Source organism: Lutra lutra, chromosome 3, assembly GCF_902655055.1.
Source record: "Lutra lutra chromosome 3, mLutLut1.2, whole genome shotgun sequence".
In the NCBI taxonomy this organism is placed as follows: domain Eukaryota; kingdom Metazoa; phylum Chordata; class Mammalia; order Carnivora; family Mustelidae; genus Lutra; species Lutra lutra.
In genome coordinates this window covers 74235649-74252030 of record NC_062280.1, presented here as the reverse complement: position 1 = coordinate 74252030, position 16382 = coordinate 74235649, and the positions used below count along the sequence as shown (strand labels likewise).

Sequence of the window (16382 nt, the reverse complement as noted above, 5' to 3'; positions counted from 1 at the left end):
GGGAAAGAAGAGACGAGAGTGTAAAGAGATCAATACAGAGAACCCAACATCCAACCAACTGGAGTTCTGTTCAAATAGGACCCCAAAAAGAGGGGAAAGGAAATTTTTTAAAAAATAAGATTACAAAAACATTGTACTGAAGAAAACGAGTCCCCAGGTTGAAAAGCCTCACCAAGCAAAACGACGGAGAAAGAAGTTCTAAACCAAAGCATATCTTTGTGAAATTGCCAAAACCCAGGGATAGAGAGAGTATTCTAAGTGAAAATCAAATAACGTCTCATTTGTGAGGAATAAGAATTGGACATACTTCTCGAAAACAGCTTCAGAAGTAGAAAACAATAGAGCTGTCCTTCAAAATTCTGAGTGGAAATGTCGCAAGCTAGAATTGTAGGGAAAGCTAACAACTGAATAGAGAAATAAAGTCGTTTTCAATCATGCAAAGCTTCCAAAGTTAACGCACTCCCCAGTGTTGAAAAGTTAACACCCTTTCTCATGAAGCCACTGGCAGATTTGCTCCTGCGAAATGAGGGAGGAACTGAGGAAGGAGAGAGGTTGGGATGCAGGACCCCGGAGGTCAACCCCAGGAGAGGAAAACTGGCAGCCCACCGAGAATCCAGACCAAAGAGAAGGACCAGGCTACCGCTGGGAGTCCTCAGGACAGGAAGGCATTGAAGAAACACCGTGACCCTTTGGAGAGCTGTGTAGAATGTGAGAAGACTTCGATGTTCAAGGAAATCTTAACTCCAGGAAATAAAAACATTTACATCAGAAAGGAAACAATCCTTGGATACTAGTTGTCTCAGTCATGAATATTTATGGAATGTGGCTCTGGATTGCATTGTGAGTGTGAGAGGGAAAAAAGGAAGGGAAGAGAATTCTCACCCACCACAAGACCAAGACATCAGTGTTTAAGGGGAAACTGGCGGCTGGATGCTAGGAGTTTGCCCACCTCTGCCACATACTAGCTGTGAGTCCCTGGGAACATTACTTAGCTTCTCTGTGCCTCAATTTCCTCATCTATACCTGGGGATAATAGTGGTTCTTACCTCACAGGGCTGTGGTGAGAATTAAGTCAGTGAAAAAGCTGCAGAGCTCTTAGGTCAATGTCAGCAGAGAGGAAGGACTATATACATACCTGATGAATAACCAAGTGCCAATAATATGGACATACTATCTAGAAATATGGCAGGAAATAACTACCAAATTAGAGAAAGGAAAGATTAGGTGCTTTTGGAAATCCGGAAAGGGGAAGGGTGAGAGACTACTGGTTTTTATTCGAAGCCTCTTACCATGATTTGATTTTTGTTTTTTAACTATTCAGGTAATACTTCAAGTAAAATAAAATTAACTTAAAATGAACAGCCAACTCCAAATTTTAAAACAAAGGGGCGCACACAGCTTTGATATGGGCTATTTAACCCCCGCCCCCAACAATTTATAAACATTCCCATTTGCTATGCTAGGGAAATTATGTGTATTTCTAAATGTAGCAGGGGACCCAACTTAATTTTTTAAAAATAAAATTGTCAACACAGAAACTTATTGTTCAGTTATTTCTGCAATAAAAACATAATTAGTTAAAAAACAACGTTTTCATTGCTCTAAAGAAGTGTCTTACAGATACTATCTAGTGGTCCAAAGTTTGGGGAAAAAACATACTTGAAAAAGGAAGCAATGTGAACCCTACTTTCCCCTCCTCCTGCCCTCTGATAAAGATTTTAATAAGTAATGAAATGAAGACTTAACTAAGTAAAAGGGGGAAGACATAAAGGCTTTGGGTCAAGAAAATGCATGGACTTTTGTTTCCAGAGGCTCACTTCCTCTTCTAAACTAACGGGCAGGAATCAACAAGCATTGGTTCCCTAATTACATCACACTGCTCCCCAGAGATCTCCCACCCAGCCTACGCATTCTGCATTCTGCGAGCATGCTACCAGAGGCTAAGAAAAAAAGGATTCCATACAATAACACTCCACCCGATCCTCAATCTGTGTTGCCTAATCCTCTGCCAAATCCTGGTTTTCAAGAGGTACCCTGCCTGCCTCATTTAAATTTAATCTGTCCTCCAACCTATTATGAGTTAAGGTAGTCACAAGGTAAGTTGTAGAATATTATGTAGCGATTTGAGTAGCTCTAAGTTCCTTCTTTTAATATGTACGTAAAAGGTGTTTTCTGTTGCCTGCCTTGGTCCGAGTGGCCACTGGTGGGTGTAGCTTTCACTTCTCGATTCACAGCCCTCTTTTCTCCTTGTGCTAGATGCTCATCATTGCCACGTAGAATCACAAAACACATTTTGCCCTGGGCTGCTGCCAAAATGTCACTGTATCTGGATAGCACAGGCTCTTCTCTAAAAAGGGAACAAATAGTCTGAACTGTGTCCTGGTGTGCTGGGGTGGGCCACTACAACAGCTAGCTAATTCATCACTAGCTAGTGGGGACCTTAGTCTGTGCAACTGACCACCCAACTGACTGTCATCGAAGGGGGTGGCAGTTAATCATTTCCTTAAATGATGTGAGTATAAAAACAGAGCTGATTGTTGCTCGGGGGACGAACCTTATCCATCCTCCCTGCCCCAAGGAGTGACTGGTGCCATTTTCCCTTCTTCCCAGACGGCAGGGTTTCAAGAGATTCTGACCGAGGTGGAAATTTTAGCGGTGATTGTGGGATGCCTGTGTCATGACCTCGACCACAGGGGAACCAACAATGCCTTCCAAGCTAAGTAAGTGTTCTAATTGTTGTTATTTTAATGCATTTGCCTTTCTGTTCAGAGCCAAAGGTGATGAGTGCTAAAGAGTCAAGCATTAATTTCTGGCATCGGAGGCCAAGGCCACGCAGGCTTGGGTGTGCATGTCATGGGGCTCATCTATCTTTATAATTCCCTATTCTTCTTTTAATTGCAAATTTGCCCTTCATGTCATGCTTGTTGATTTGGTCTGTCTCTGTTGACCTCAGTCAGATAACAAAGCTCAGATTTTAAAGGGCCTTTTTTTTCCTCCCAGAGTATTTGCCTTCATGGCATTATAAGCATCTTGGACTTGCTACTCTCAAAATCAGGTTTTGAGACTATTAAAATAAAAGTGGTCTTAGGAAATTTTATGAAGCAAAATATCTTTCTTCACCCAATAGAATCTCTTGCAGGTTCTTTAATGATGGGTGTTGTATAAACTGCAGTGAAGTAAAGCAACGTGAGGAAGAGGGTCTCTGCTGCTCTCATCCCTCCCCCCAACAGAAAGGTGAGAAACAAACAAAGGATTTCATCAGGACTGGGGATGTGCAAGCACCTAATGAGCACGGACAGAATGATCTGCCCCTAAGCAGTTTGGACTGGTCAAGACAACTGTTGCTTGGTAGCTCACGCTGTGGCCAAGGCCGTAGAATGTATGGGTGCTGGAAATAAAACCAAAACCCCACTCTCCCAACTTACATTGAGGGTCTAGTTTCGATGTTCTTTTTATTCTCTGTTTGCAAACAAAATGATATGTGAGTTCTAACTCTGGAGCAAAAAGTTTGGGGCTGGAGAAGTTAAGGAAGGCTTCGACAAAGAAGTAAGATAACTGCGAGATGACTGATTTCAAAGCCCCCCGAACAGGTCTACCGCCACAGTATGAACATGAATAGGCCATTGGAGGTCAACAGCACACCAGTCTCTTTGTTTGAGGCCTGGCGGTCCTGGCACCTTCCATTTACTCCTGATTGAGCAAATGAATTTTTATCTTACACACTTCTCTCTGCATCCTGGATGCTATCATAGCCCATCGCTTTGACCCTCTCTTCTCAGTAGGCTACGATTGCTTGACCCTCTTAACCTTGTGTGACATCTTTGCAAAAACTCAGCCCCAGTTCAATCAAACAATTCTACTTCTTGCTCCTCTACCTAGACTTTTAAATGCTTCAGGAGAAAATGTCACAGTTGTAAGAGTCCAAGACATACCAAATATATATTGTCCCAACCCAGGTAGCGGCTCTGTGTTCCCCCCCGTCTTTCTGCATCCCTAGCCAGCTCCATCCCCCACTGCCCTTAACAGTTATATGTACCAAAACATTCTCCCTTCCTAAACCACCTCCTGTCTACCACCACCCCCGCACCACTCAGCAGATCACCTTGCCTCCTCCTTCACCAAGGAAATTGAGGCTATCAATTGAGCACTCCCTCAATTTCCTCCCCTGCCATGTAGAAACTTATCTGTCTGGCCCAATCCTTTCATCCTTCTCTCCTATCTCAGCCAAACGGCTGTGCTGCCTCCTCTCTGAGGCTAATCCCTCGACCTCAGCTTTGGGTGCCTTCCTTGCCCTCTCCTGTGGGACCCCACTCTATCAATTTTCCTTTCTCTGCCTTGTGTCTGCTTCCCCTTCCTACTAGTGCTCAGCATCCTGTTAATGTGAACGATTCTCCCCCATCTTGAAGAAGACACCTCAATCCCCACCTCTCCCTCCAGCATCCATTCTCTCTCTCTTCCTTTCTTTCCAGTCAGGCTTCTTGGAGAGTTGCCTGTTCATTGTCTTCACTTTCTCAGCACCTGTCTTCCAAATGACTTCTAGTGCCACCTTACCAGGGGAGGCCACCAGTGGCCCCTTTTCCCAAAGCTGAGGGACACACTTTTTCTCCTTCTTTCTTGGCCCTTCTTGCCCTCAGGCACATTTTACCAGTCCCTCCTTCTGAGAGCTCTCTTCCTATTGGAGTCCCCCACTTCCCTCAGAATCAGTCTTTCCCTCTCCCTTTTCCTCTATCCCAGTGAATGGCAGCACCAGAAATCCACAAGGCACCACAATCTTCTCCTTAGCACCCCTCAAGGTCCACATATTTGCATCCTTACTGTAACTGTTGCTTCTTCATGTCCATCCTGGATTGCTACAACAAGTAGCCCAACTTCCCTCCTCCAATCTTCCTCCTCCCTGGCACTCTAGAAAAATCTTTGTAATTCACAAAACCGACTAGATCACTCTCCTGCTTAAAAGACATTCACTGGCTTCCAGTGACTTTCAGGGTAATATTCATTTGCTTGGGTTAGCCCCTGAAGGTCCTTTTCACTTGGGCTCCTGCCCATTTTCCCGGCCCAACAGCCCCCTCCCCCCCACTCCCATCAGCTCATCAGTGTTCCAGACATAGGGGCTGTTGGAGTGCTTGAGGGGGTTCTGCTTAGTCACCTCTTTGCTCCCCAGTATGCTGCTTCCCTTGCCTGGAATGCCCTTCTCCTTTCCCCAAAACTCCTCTGAAAGCATCACCCTCTGGGTTTTATCCCTGAGGTGCCATTCCCTTGTCAATTTTCTGTGCCCACATAATGCCCTCTGCTTTTTCAAAAGTGTGCATCTCACTACATTTAAATTGCTGATTTACTGCTGTGTTTTCCTTCTTCTTGAGTACCTGTGATGAATAACAAGTACCAGGAGCATAAGAAACACACGAGGAATGTTTGATGAGTGAATAAATGAATGATAAATGATGAGACTTATTTTAACTAATTTAACTATTTTAACATAGCTCAATAAAGTTTCCTGATTTCTTAAACAAGAATAATCTTTTATAGATTATTATAAAACATAGTTTTTATACACATAGGTTTGATGTTGCACTCAAGACAATAGTGTCCCTGGGGCCTACTGAAGCGTAAACTGAGTATACTCTCATTACAGGGTCTGACAACTCCTTATGTTTGAATTCCTGTGTCTGCATTTCATTATTTTTTAGGATGCTCTCTCTCTTGGGTCAATGGCGTCATTGTCAGCATATCTTCCTTTACCACCCTCTCTCTAGCCGCCTACCGTTCTGCCACTTATGCGTAAAGAAGAGATAAAGGTATTAGAATTATGCTCATTAAACAAGCACCTTGTGGGTTCTCTTTAACAGTCAAGTGCACAATACCAGCGCTCAGATACCAATGTCCTTTCCCAGAGAAAGCCTGAGTATCACACTGGGAATGGCGGCCCTTCTTGTTAGTTGACCTCTCAGCTCTTTGGACCAAGAATACACAGCAAATTAAAACCCAGCTAATCATATTTTATCTGCCAGGGATTACCATGATCTTGACTCAGTTAGCTGTTGAGTTCTAAGCTGCAGATCCACAGAGGCTTGGCAGCTGTAGGCTGCTATTCTGGGAAATCTGTGATGACCACACCAATAGATAAGAGAAACAAGAAAGGGAATCTGCAGAGAGAAGAGAAGAAAGTAGGTATTTGGAGAGAAACAGAAAAGAGAGATTGTACAGCCCTAGAGATAGACAGAGAAAAAGCAGACTTGATCCCTCCTTTCCACAGCTCTCCTCCCTTTCCAGGAGACCCAGCCACACTTGTGATAACTGGGCTCCATCAGAGTTCCTTTTCCCCCTTAATCAACCTTCTCTTTAGTGAACCTGCTCTAACTGGTTTCTGTTCTTTGCAACTAACAGTACCTGAGACCAAGAGAAGGACTATAATGTGTTGTTTCCTCCCTCCAGTGCTCACCAAAATACTTGTAGGGTAGATATTTTTGTCTCCATTTAACGGGGAGGGCCTGAGCCTCAGGAAACTAATTAACTTAACCAGATTCATACACCCAGAATGTGGCAGAATGGTATTCGGACCTGGGCTACCTGATTCCAAAAGCCATTCTTTAACCACCGCATCATACTTTCTTTCATGACTTTGTAATACTTATTTGGGGCCTTTGAGCTTCCAGTTTATTGGCTGCTTTGCCGTATACATGAGTTCCGGAAAACTAAAATATATTTTGACATCCAGCAAATCAAGAGCCATAAAAAGAAAGACCTGAACGAGACTTTAGTAGTCATATTTTTTTCAACACCTTTATTTTACAAAAATGGAAACTAAGGTCCCCAATCTCAAGTGACTGGTGTGAGATTAAACAACTTTCAGTATATGAAATAGGTATTAAGTTGATGATATTCAACTTATTAAGTTGATAAATTCAATTTTTTTTTACATCCTCATACCACATGACCAAATCTACCCATTCCAAGATATTCTGACACGTTTCCTTGAGACGATTAACCTTGTACACGATTTACCAACTCACAGGATGTCCATTAGCCCTGCTTCTACCAAAGCGAGTCACTCTTGAACCCAACCTCAGTTAAAATTTCCTTCAACAGTGAATACTGAAAGAGACAGTTTACATCATGGGGAAGGGATTACCTTTTCATTGATTAGAATAAGACTTATTCAGTAAGCATGCCCTTGTTTAGAAAAGCCCTAAGAACGCCTGGGTGGTTCAGTGGGTTAAAGCCTCTGCCTTCGGCTCAGGTCATGATCCTGGGGTCCTGGGATCAAGCCCCGAATCGGGCTCTCTGCTTGGCGGGGAGCCTGCTTCCTCCTCTCTCTCTGCCTGCTTCTCTGTGATCTCTGTCTGTCAAATAAACAGATAAAATCTTAAAAAAAAAAAAAAGAAAAAAGAAAAGAAAAGCCCTAAGAAGAAATTTAATCCTTATTTCCTTTGTTATTCTGCAATAATTGAGTGCTTTTTTGTGTGGAAGGCTCTGTGCTAGGCATTGTGGGAGACATAAAGAAGTATAACCAACAGTCCCTTCCCTTAAAGTAGTTACAGTATAATTCCAACCTTTCAAGTGATTTGGAATTGGGATTTGAATGCACCAATTATTATGTGGCAAAGCCTACAGTACCTTTTATTCATATATAAGGCTATAAACAGGAGACATTTAGCAAGGGACAAATTACTATATAAAATGCAAAATGCCTCTACAATAAAAAGTTGTGACTTTAGTTATAGCACAATATGATTTATTCTCTTAGCCTTTCTGATGAGTGAACCTTTCATTTTTATATTTTATTCTTAAATTTTAAGTATTGGAGCACAGGCAGTGAATGATCAATAGACAGAGAGGGCGGCCATCCCACCATGCTTGGCAAGTGCTCTGTGAACACCTCTCTCCTGTTTTCTCCAGGGACCGTCTTTCCCACTCATCCCCCTCTCTATTACAGCTGCCCCAATGATTAAATATCAGTACCGAGCAGCTTTGTAGTATATTCTCCTAGGAGACTTCTTCTATTCATTTCTAGCATAATCTCTTATACTCATTTATTGGGAATGAAAACCCATCTTGTCGCTTTCGGCCAGGTCCCAGAAGTGAAATCCTGGGGCACATTAATCTGCCATGACAGCCTAATCCCATTCCTCACCACCTCCCAGCAATTCTCAATTTCCTAATTACCTTTCATAGTTTTCCTTTTAAAACTTTCCCATAAGCCACGGCCACACACTTCCATCACATCTCTCTTTCAAAGAATATGCACGTCTAGCAAACTTAAGCATGTTTTTGCACGTCTATTTTTTTTGCTCCCTGGGCAAAGTGCTGAATGCCTGTAGGGAAAGAATTTTCACTTCAACTTTTCTTTTTAATAAGTCTCTCCTTGGTGTGTCACCTATCCGGAAATGAGAAAATTCAGTACATCCGGATGACCTAATCAATAAAGACCTTCATGAATAATCACATGTGTAAATATTCCTGTGCTTCTGGGATTTGGATATACAATATGGGTATCCACAATTTGGAGATATATAGAGCTCCATAATTTGGATATGTAATATTTTCGTAATTACACTGTGCGTGCCCCAGAGCTCTTATACGATGGATATACTTACCACAGACAATTAAAATGAGGGCTGGAGTTAAGGTTCATTTTTTTCCATATGCAAATAATGTGGGTATCTTTTCATATTTTACATGAAAACCTGGAAGTATACCTTGACACTAAATGTATTACATGAAAGACATGGCCTCTTTTAAAAAATGGTTTTATGACAAAGTAAAATTGGTTAATACTGCATATGACGTTCCCCCCTGCCAAGTCAGTGTATTTTCACATATTGACACCACTGGGAAATCCTACAATTAAAAAAAGAAAGAGCTTAACTTTTTAAACCCAGCATTTTCCAAATGTATTTGACCATGGGACCTTTTTCATTTCTGCCCATATGCCATTTCATATTTCAAAGAACTAATATTCTGCGACTACTTTTTGATAAGGTATGTATATCCTAACAGATGCATTTTATTTTTTTCCACTTACATCAAATTTAATGTCTATGGGCTTCACTCCTATGGCCTAGGAGGTTCATAGCCTAGTGGCAGATAAGGCAACACCCTTAGTGAGACTTGGCATGAGAGAAAAAGCACCATGAGGTTTTGCAGTCTTAGAAAAATTGACAAAGACTAAATCTGGTAGTGTAAACCAAGGATCCACATGGAAATGGAAGTATTCTTGCTTTTGTGATTTTACTCTAGAAAACAAAGTAGGTTTAGTCTCATGCTCTACTTCATGAATGCTAAGACGGCACCTTGCTTGCAGAAAGGTGAGCATTATTAGAGCAAGTCTAATCAGAGAAATTCTCCTGCACAGCTAGAGGGACTGTGAGCTTCCTGAGGGCAAGAGCCAAGTCCTATCTATCTCTGTACTCCACACGCCTGCAGCCTGGCATTGTGAGAGTCATCAATACTTGATGGGTGAATGAATGATAGATGAATGAATGAACCACAATGTCTGCCTCCACTTTTTGTAGCCTTAGTCTGCTTCAGCAGCAAAATCTACATATTTTTGTGATGAACCCAGTATTGTGTGGGAGTCCAGAGAATGTAAGATGCAATTACAAGGGGAACAAAGAGGGAGGCTGCTGCTGGAGATGCTCAGACCTGGGACAGTCACGTGGCTGCATTTCCGCAAACGCCCAAAGAGGACATCTGATTGACGCAGCACTCAGAAGCCCTGTGGATCTGGGGAAGAGGGAGAGGAGACACTGGAGTATTTATAATAAGGTGTCCCCTGGTTGAGGGAGGAAACATCCCAGTCATCCTGAAAAAAGAAAATATAAAGTAATCTGTGATCCTCTAGCTGGTTTAACTTTTGTGAGGTCTGCTAAACCAACATGATAAAGGAAGAGAGAATATGTTGCATTGTGACCTTAGCTTGTATCAATGACTGTTATCAGGATTCACATCACTAAGTGAGGGTCATCTGGGCATGGCTGGCTTATAGCAACAAATCACAGGAATCTGAGACTGTGGTTAGCAGTTATACAAGTAGAATTCTCCATTAAATTTTGGAAATCTTCTTTCATTGATGACACCCACCTTGGCAAAAATGGAGACTCAGTAGCAGAAATGAGAAAGTTATCTTTCTCATGATGTAATGAGAAGAAATTTACAAGCTTGGATTCCAGGCCAGAACTGGTACCTGCCAGCTGTGTGGCCTTGGAAAAGTTGTATAAGTTCTCTGAGCCTCAGTTTCCTCCTTTGTAAAATGAGAAAAATTACATTTATTTCATGGTGGTTGTCAGGACTAGATGAAATGATATAGTAAGTCATTATTATGTTGCCTAATATATGATAGGTAGGTACTCATGGTAGTTATTATTATTAATAACATTATTACAAAATATGCTAACACACTTTTTACTGTCAACTTTCCAGTTCAAACTAAATCTCTAGCCACACCACTGTAAGCTTATTAACCAAGCAGCTAATTTTTTTAAGCACCTGTTCCATGCCAGGTAATTGGATGTGACATGCACATAGGACCTCCTAGAACTTCAAAAACCAAAACAAAGGCATACAGTGAACACTTTGAAAAATGTATTTTCATAAAAATGACTTGTGATAGAAAATACTAACTAAAACTAAATATTAATTAATCACTGACTATTAAGATTAGCCCAACAAATTTTCACTTATTTAATGATATAGATTAAGGTAAGATTAAAAGAAATAACACACACCCGATTAAAATCTAATTCCCTCCTTACCAACTGTATTCAAATAATCCTGTGGAACCCTGTGTTTCCCCCAACATGTGGTCAGCTCTGAGTGTTTGCAAGGATCTTTGCAAGGACTTTTGCAAGGTGTCTGGGCTCCTGATCTGGCTGGGACCTTGGGCCGCTTCACAGTGGAGATGGAAGGCAGCTTATGACCAAAATCCTTCACATTGACCAAAAATGCAGTTCTTCCTCCTCTCATTAGCAGGGCACACTCTGAGCTCTCAATCTCTGGCATTTCCAAGTAAAAGCCAAATCGCCCTTTTAATGTCCAAACTCTCTAGAATGAGCAGGAAAGAATACAAGGACCCGGGTGTGTCATTAGAGTCCTGGGATTGCCCTTTAAACTATAGGATTCTCTGGATCTCTCTTAGCTCATAAAATGCTCTAATCCATAATCCACAAGAGCTGGAAATGAACACACTTGGACATTTCCAAGGAACACTTTGGTTAACTGATACTGTTGAGAATTAAATTGTTCTACATAAGCAAGATTTATAGATAATTCAAAATAATTTTTTCAACTATCAATTAATATTTTCTTTTTTAAATGGAAATATATATGGGTTTTAACTGATTTATGGGATTTACTAGACTGCAGTCTACTACATGTCATGCATTATGATAGACACTTTCAAATATTTTATTTTCATAAATAACAGGAGATAGATAGCATTATCATAATTTTAGAGACAAAGAAACTGAATCTTAAAGCACCCAAGTAATTGTCCAAAGCTATTACCAAGATCCAGGGTCAGACTCCAAAACCAGGGAACTTTCCAGAGTTCTACCCTGAGATATAATAGGACTGTGGGCTGGGAAACAGTAGTACAAGCTTGTCAGCCATACATGTATTGGTTAAATGGTCTCTGCCCGATATTCCCAAGGGTTTTTTCCATGGAGAGTTAAATGCATTTAGTATAAGACAGTTAGTTGTTCTGGACCCTCAGAGGCTACATGAGGTTTAGTTCGTGAATCGTATCCCCTGAGCTAGAATCATCCACAGCACTTGGCTTGGACCTGGAATGCTTTCTATGTTGTTGTGTCACAGGCATTACCTTCCCTTATGACCACATGTCCTGTTCCTTGCTAGTCTGTAAATGTCTCCCCAACATGGACTCAGTCTCATTTATTGCTGTATCATCCACAAGCTCTAGCCTAGCACACAGAAGTTTTTCACAATATGTCCTTCATGGATAATTGAACTACACAGTTTCCTGAGAATGTAGATGCTCATGTTCCTGAGCCAAAGCAGGAAAAGCAGTTTGATCCAAAGTGCTGGTGTGGGAGAATCGTTGGCAGATGGAGGGCCCGGGTCACACACCCTTCTTTCCTCTTTCAGGAGCGGCTCTGCCCTGGCCCAACTCTATGGAACTTCTGCTACCTTGGAGCACCACCATTTTAACCACGCTGTGATGATCCTTCAGAGTGAGGTACAGACCCAATATTCTACTTCCCCCCTTGGCAGTAAACCAATAAAATGATGTTTGCTACCTCTTTCTTTCTTTGTAGTGTCACAGGTAGATATGGAGAAGAGGGGCACGTTTTTCTAGGCCAAATGGTTGTTTTTCTTCGTGACTTTAAAAAATTCTTTTCAGATACCTGACCAAGAACCTTATTCAAATTCTTCCTGAGTGGATTCATTTGGGTCTCATTACCAGTAAGAAGACTTCTCAGACTCACTCAGCAGAGGGGACTGCTTATATAGCTCATCACCAGAGCACAGGCTTGCCTTGCTGCAGGAGGATGGAAGCCCACTAACAGAGTGACTTGATCCCAGTAGTGAGTGGCCCAACGTTACCGTTTTGCAAAATCCAAAGCCATTTGAAAAGATGGTAGAAGTAGAAACAGGGTGAGAAAATTACACTTTATTAGCACGATTGAGAAGGCTATAAAAGATAAAAGAACCCAAAATTGCTGGTGGGAGCAGTCGGAAAGTGAGAATTGCAGCTAAACTTGAGACCCTGGGCCAAGGCCATATGCCTTATTTTGTTTCATGTGGCAATGCAGGAGTTGGAAATAGTTGGATTTTTGTACTTTTAGCTCTCCACGGAGAAAAAGAAAAACCACTAACTGACTCTGGCTGAGGCATCTGAGTTTTAAAAATTGCCAGGAAAGGATCTGTTTAATTTTCTGCAGGCGTATAGACTTTTTTTTTTTAGGCCAAGAAGGGATCATCTGTTCCCCATTATTTGTCAGTTCTCTAGCTGTGCCATTAATTATTATTATTATCATCATTAAGGCCCTGCTTCGCTGGAATAGCATCATTAAATATGGAGGGTTTTTTTCCTCCAGCCTATCTTGAGAAAGCATGTCTTTTGCAATATCATGAAAGCCTTCTTTGACCCATAAAGGAGAGTCAGCACTCCAGAACCCAGTGCGGCTGAGGAAGGGCAAACCCGCTGGGGGAGATGTATTTTCAGTTGGGAATGAAACATCAAAGGTTAGGCTCTCAGCAACTTTGACAGAAACCAGCATCCCAGCATCTGCAGCTCTGGAATTTTCCTAAGTAAGCCGTGTTTTAACTGAGCGCTGTGGAAGACGGGGGGCAGGAGGGTAAGGAGAAGCTTGAGGGCAGACTGTCTATTCTGTACTTCTGACCCCAGAAACTCCCCCCACCTTCTTAGCAACAGGGACTATAAACAGGGTGTTGGGGTCTCTCAGAAGGTCATTTGTTTGTTTCCTGGGAAAAACAAACCCCACTAACTCAGAATTTGCCTTCAGACAAACAAAACACATTGGCTGGCCCTCACTCCAGGGTTCCCTATGAAAAACAATAATAACGGAACCGCACGCCTGAGCAACTGGTGTGTGGGTCGTGGCCTGGCGCTTCCCCCACTTCCCCTTCTGTCTTGCTCCTCAGAAAGGCAAACATGCAGATATCATTATGACTCTGCTTTTCAAACGAGGCAGAGGCTGGCGGAAAGTTGCTCCAGACCTTTCTCCCTCCACATTTGGTTTTACTTTTCATCAATACCACTCCCCCCTGAACAGGGAGTAGAAGCAGTATTTCAGGGAGACAAATGTCTTTCAGAGACTAAACCCTCGAGGCACCATAGAAGGCCAATTTACATACAGACAATACTCTGATTATAAATTAGCTATTTTTTTTATTAAAGCTTATCTGGCTAGCTTTATCACTATTAGCTGTAAATTTGTCAGTTACGACATGTGCTTTAAAATTGGTAAAGCACGGTCTCTCACAAAATGATCAAGATCCTTGAATTTAGACCAAGTCTCTCCTGAGCGCCACGTATTTTTTACTGTAACTTGCTCTTAAAGGTTATATCTCTCTCACCGGGAAATCCTAGACGCACAGGTCTGGATCTGGGTGACGATATTTCCATAGTTTCCACCCATTTTCTCCCAGGCCCCCAGCACACCACCCCATGATTGATCCATGGGGCAAGGCTCAGGCAAGGAATCCTGGGCAGAATTATGGCATGGCCTACGTTTAGTTATTTGTCTTCTTCCTAATGGCTGAATTAAGGGTCTGGAAGAGTTCATTTGAAAATTATTATTAATATTGGACCTGGTCCCAAGTGGAACCAATATACTCTAGTCTTTGAGGAGTGGAGAGTTCACCCAATAAGATAAATTAACTCAGGGAAGGTGATTATCATCTGGTGCCTGGTAAAAACTAATTTGCTAATTGATATTCTGGTTCCCTAAAAGAATTAATTTACCTCTTGGTAGAGAATAGTTTATTCTCAGGCAGTCATTCTGCCCCTTCCTTCTTCAGCATCTTCTGGCTCTCAACACCAGGTTTAAAGCTCCTCCGGTTCCCGGGCCTCCTGTTTATGAGTTCTTAATTCATGCTAGGAAAACCTGATCAATGAAAAAGTCCCTGTCTTTCAAAGCAAAGTAAGTGAATTGTCGGTCACTCTACTCAAGGATTTTTTTTTCACTTTATAAAAACATGGCAGAACTGTCTCATGCAGCTAAAATACATTTTGATGAAAAGAAATGTGCTTTGCAAAGGTTTGGAGATACAGGTGCAAGTTTTCCTAGGTCAGAGTCCCAAGAACCATGCCAAGAACCTACCATATACATTCTAGCCCCTCAGTGATGACGTACTGAGCTCAAACTACCACACACTTCATTGGGATGTATCTTCACAATTTCACGCAGGGTTTCTCAGACTCAGCCATGTTGCCATGCTGGACTATGTAAATCTTTGCTATGGGGGCTCTCCTGTGCATTGTGAGACACTGAGCAGCTTCCCAGGCTTTTACCCACCAACAACATACCCAACCAGTGTGACAATCAAGTGTCTCTAACCATTGCCAGAAGTCCCCATTGCCGAAATCACCCTCAGCTGAGAACCGCTGGTCTAAGGGTTTTTATTCTTTGTCCTTGAAGTCATTTGTTGCCATAGCAGGTGCTCCCAAAATGCCAACTTAAGTCTTTATAAGTGAAACTAGTGTTCATTTTAGGGTCAGAAAGATTCCCAAATGTTTTGTCAACTTCTACATTCAGTAAATTCTACAGGAAGTGGCAGTCAGATGGAGTTGTTGGGACAAACCTGACCACAGTAAGTTTAAACATTTTCAGAGTTTCCTATTTAGGACTAATAAAGTCTAATAAAGGATAATAAAGCGCCCCATGGTGGCCCTCTAAAAGGATTGTACTTTCTGACTTTGCTCTGTCTTCCCGAGAATCTGTTTGTATTTGCACAAAATGTCATTAAATTGTTTTAAATGGTTTTATCATGTGCCCATAATTTTTTTTTAATATAGGAAACATATATAATCAACATTCTCAGATCTAATGTTGTCTTTCGTGACCTTTTACTTTCTCATTACAGGGTCACAACATCTTTGCTAATTTGTCCTCCAAGGAATATAGTGACCTTATGCAGCTTTTGAAACAGTCAATATTAGCAACGGACCTCACGCTGTACTTTGAGTAGGTATTGGCATTTGATCTATTTGACAAATGGATATCTAAAATTTCATCCTGTAATTAATTTTCAGGTCCATGTTGGAGGTTGCCTGTTACTCCAACACTGGTATCAATGTGTAAATGAGCTAAATTTTTGTTGTTGTTTTCCTGTCATCTAATGAACTTCATTAAGGTGGAATCTGTAAGATAAGAAAATCAGGGCTACCATTGTGAAATTTACAGGTTTCTTCTATTTTATGAGCTTTGTGGGAGACTTTTGACTCTGAAGCTAAGTGATGGCCATTTTCATTTTCATTTTAGAGACTGTCTTAAGATTGCTGCTTTGGACCATTATTTCTGGTCAGATCCATAATGGCTCTGATGATGCTAATGAAACATTTGTTGCTGAAAGGTTGACTTGAAATCCAAGTCTTCCTTTCTTGCCTCTCCTCTAGTTCTCTAGAGAACTAGAGAGGTCCCCCTTTTTTCCAAAGTTCAAGCCTCCATCTGAGGTGGAAATTTCATCGCTCTTATTTCCTCTGAGACCTGCTCCATCCTGTACCACCTCTTTTGGCAGCCTGGAAGTCTCTTCCTCCACTAATATGCAGTTTCCTCTTAAAGACCCATTTCCCTTCCTCAACAAATTCTTTCACTGGATCCCATGGAGATCTTTAATTGCTTTTCGATTTGCCTTTCTTTTACTGACTACCTTTTAAGATGAATGGAACACGTTAGTAC

General features: G+C 41.6%; 1 protein-coding gene across 2 annotated transcripts in view; it reads left to right on the top strand.

Moving 5' to 3' along the window:
• Nucleotides 1–16382, top strand: part of PDE11A (phosphodiesterase 11A) — a 421382-nt gene that overhangs the window by 344494 nt on the left and 60506 nt on the right. For both annotated transcript variants that reach the window (XM_047722279.1, XM_047722276.1), the window contains exons 13-15: nucleotides 2611–2720; nucleotides 12103–12193; nucleotides 15568–15668. In XM_047722279.1, coding sequence (XP_047578235.1) covers nucleotides 2611–2720; nucleotides 12103–12193; nucleotides 15568–15668 — 302 coding nt within the window. The remainder of the gene's footprint in view (nucleotides 1–2610; nucleotides 2721–12102; nucleotides 12194–15567; nucleotides 15669–16382) is intronic.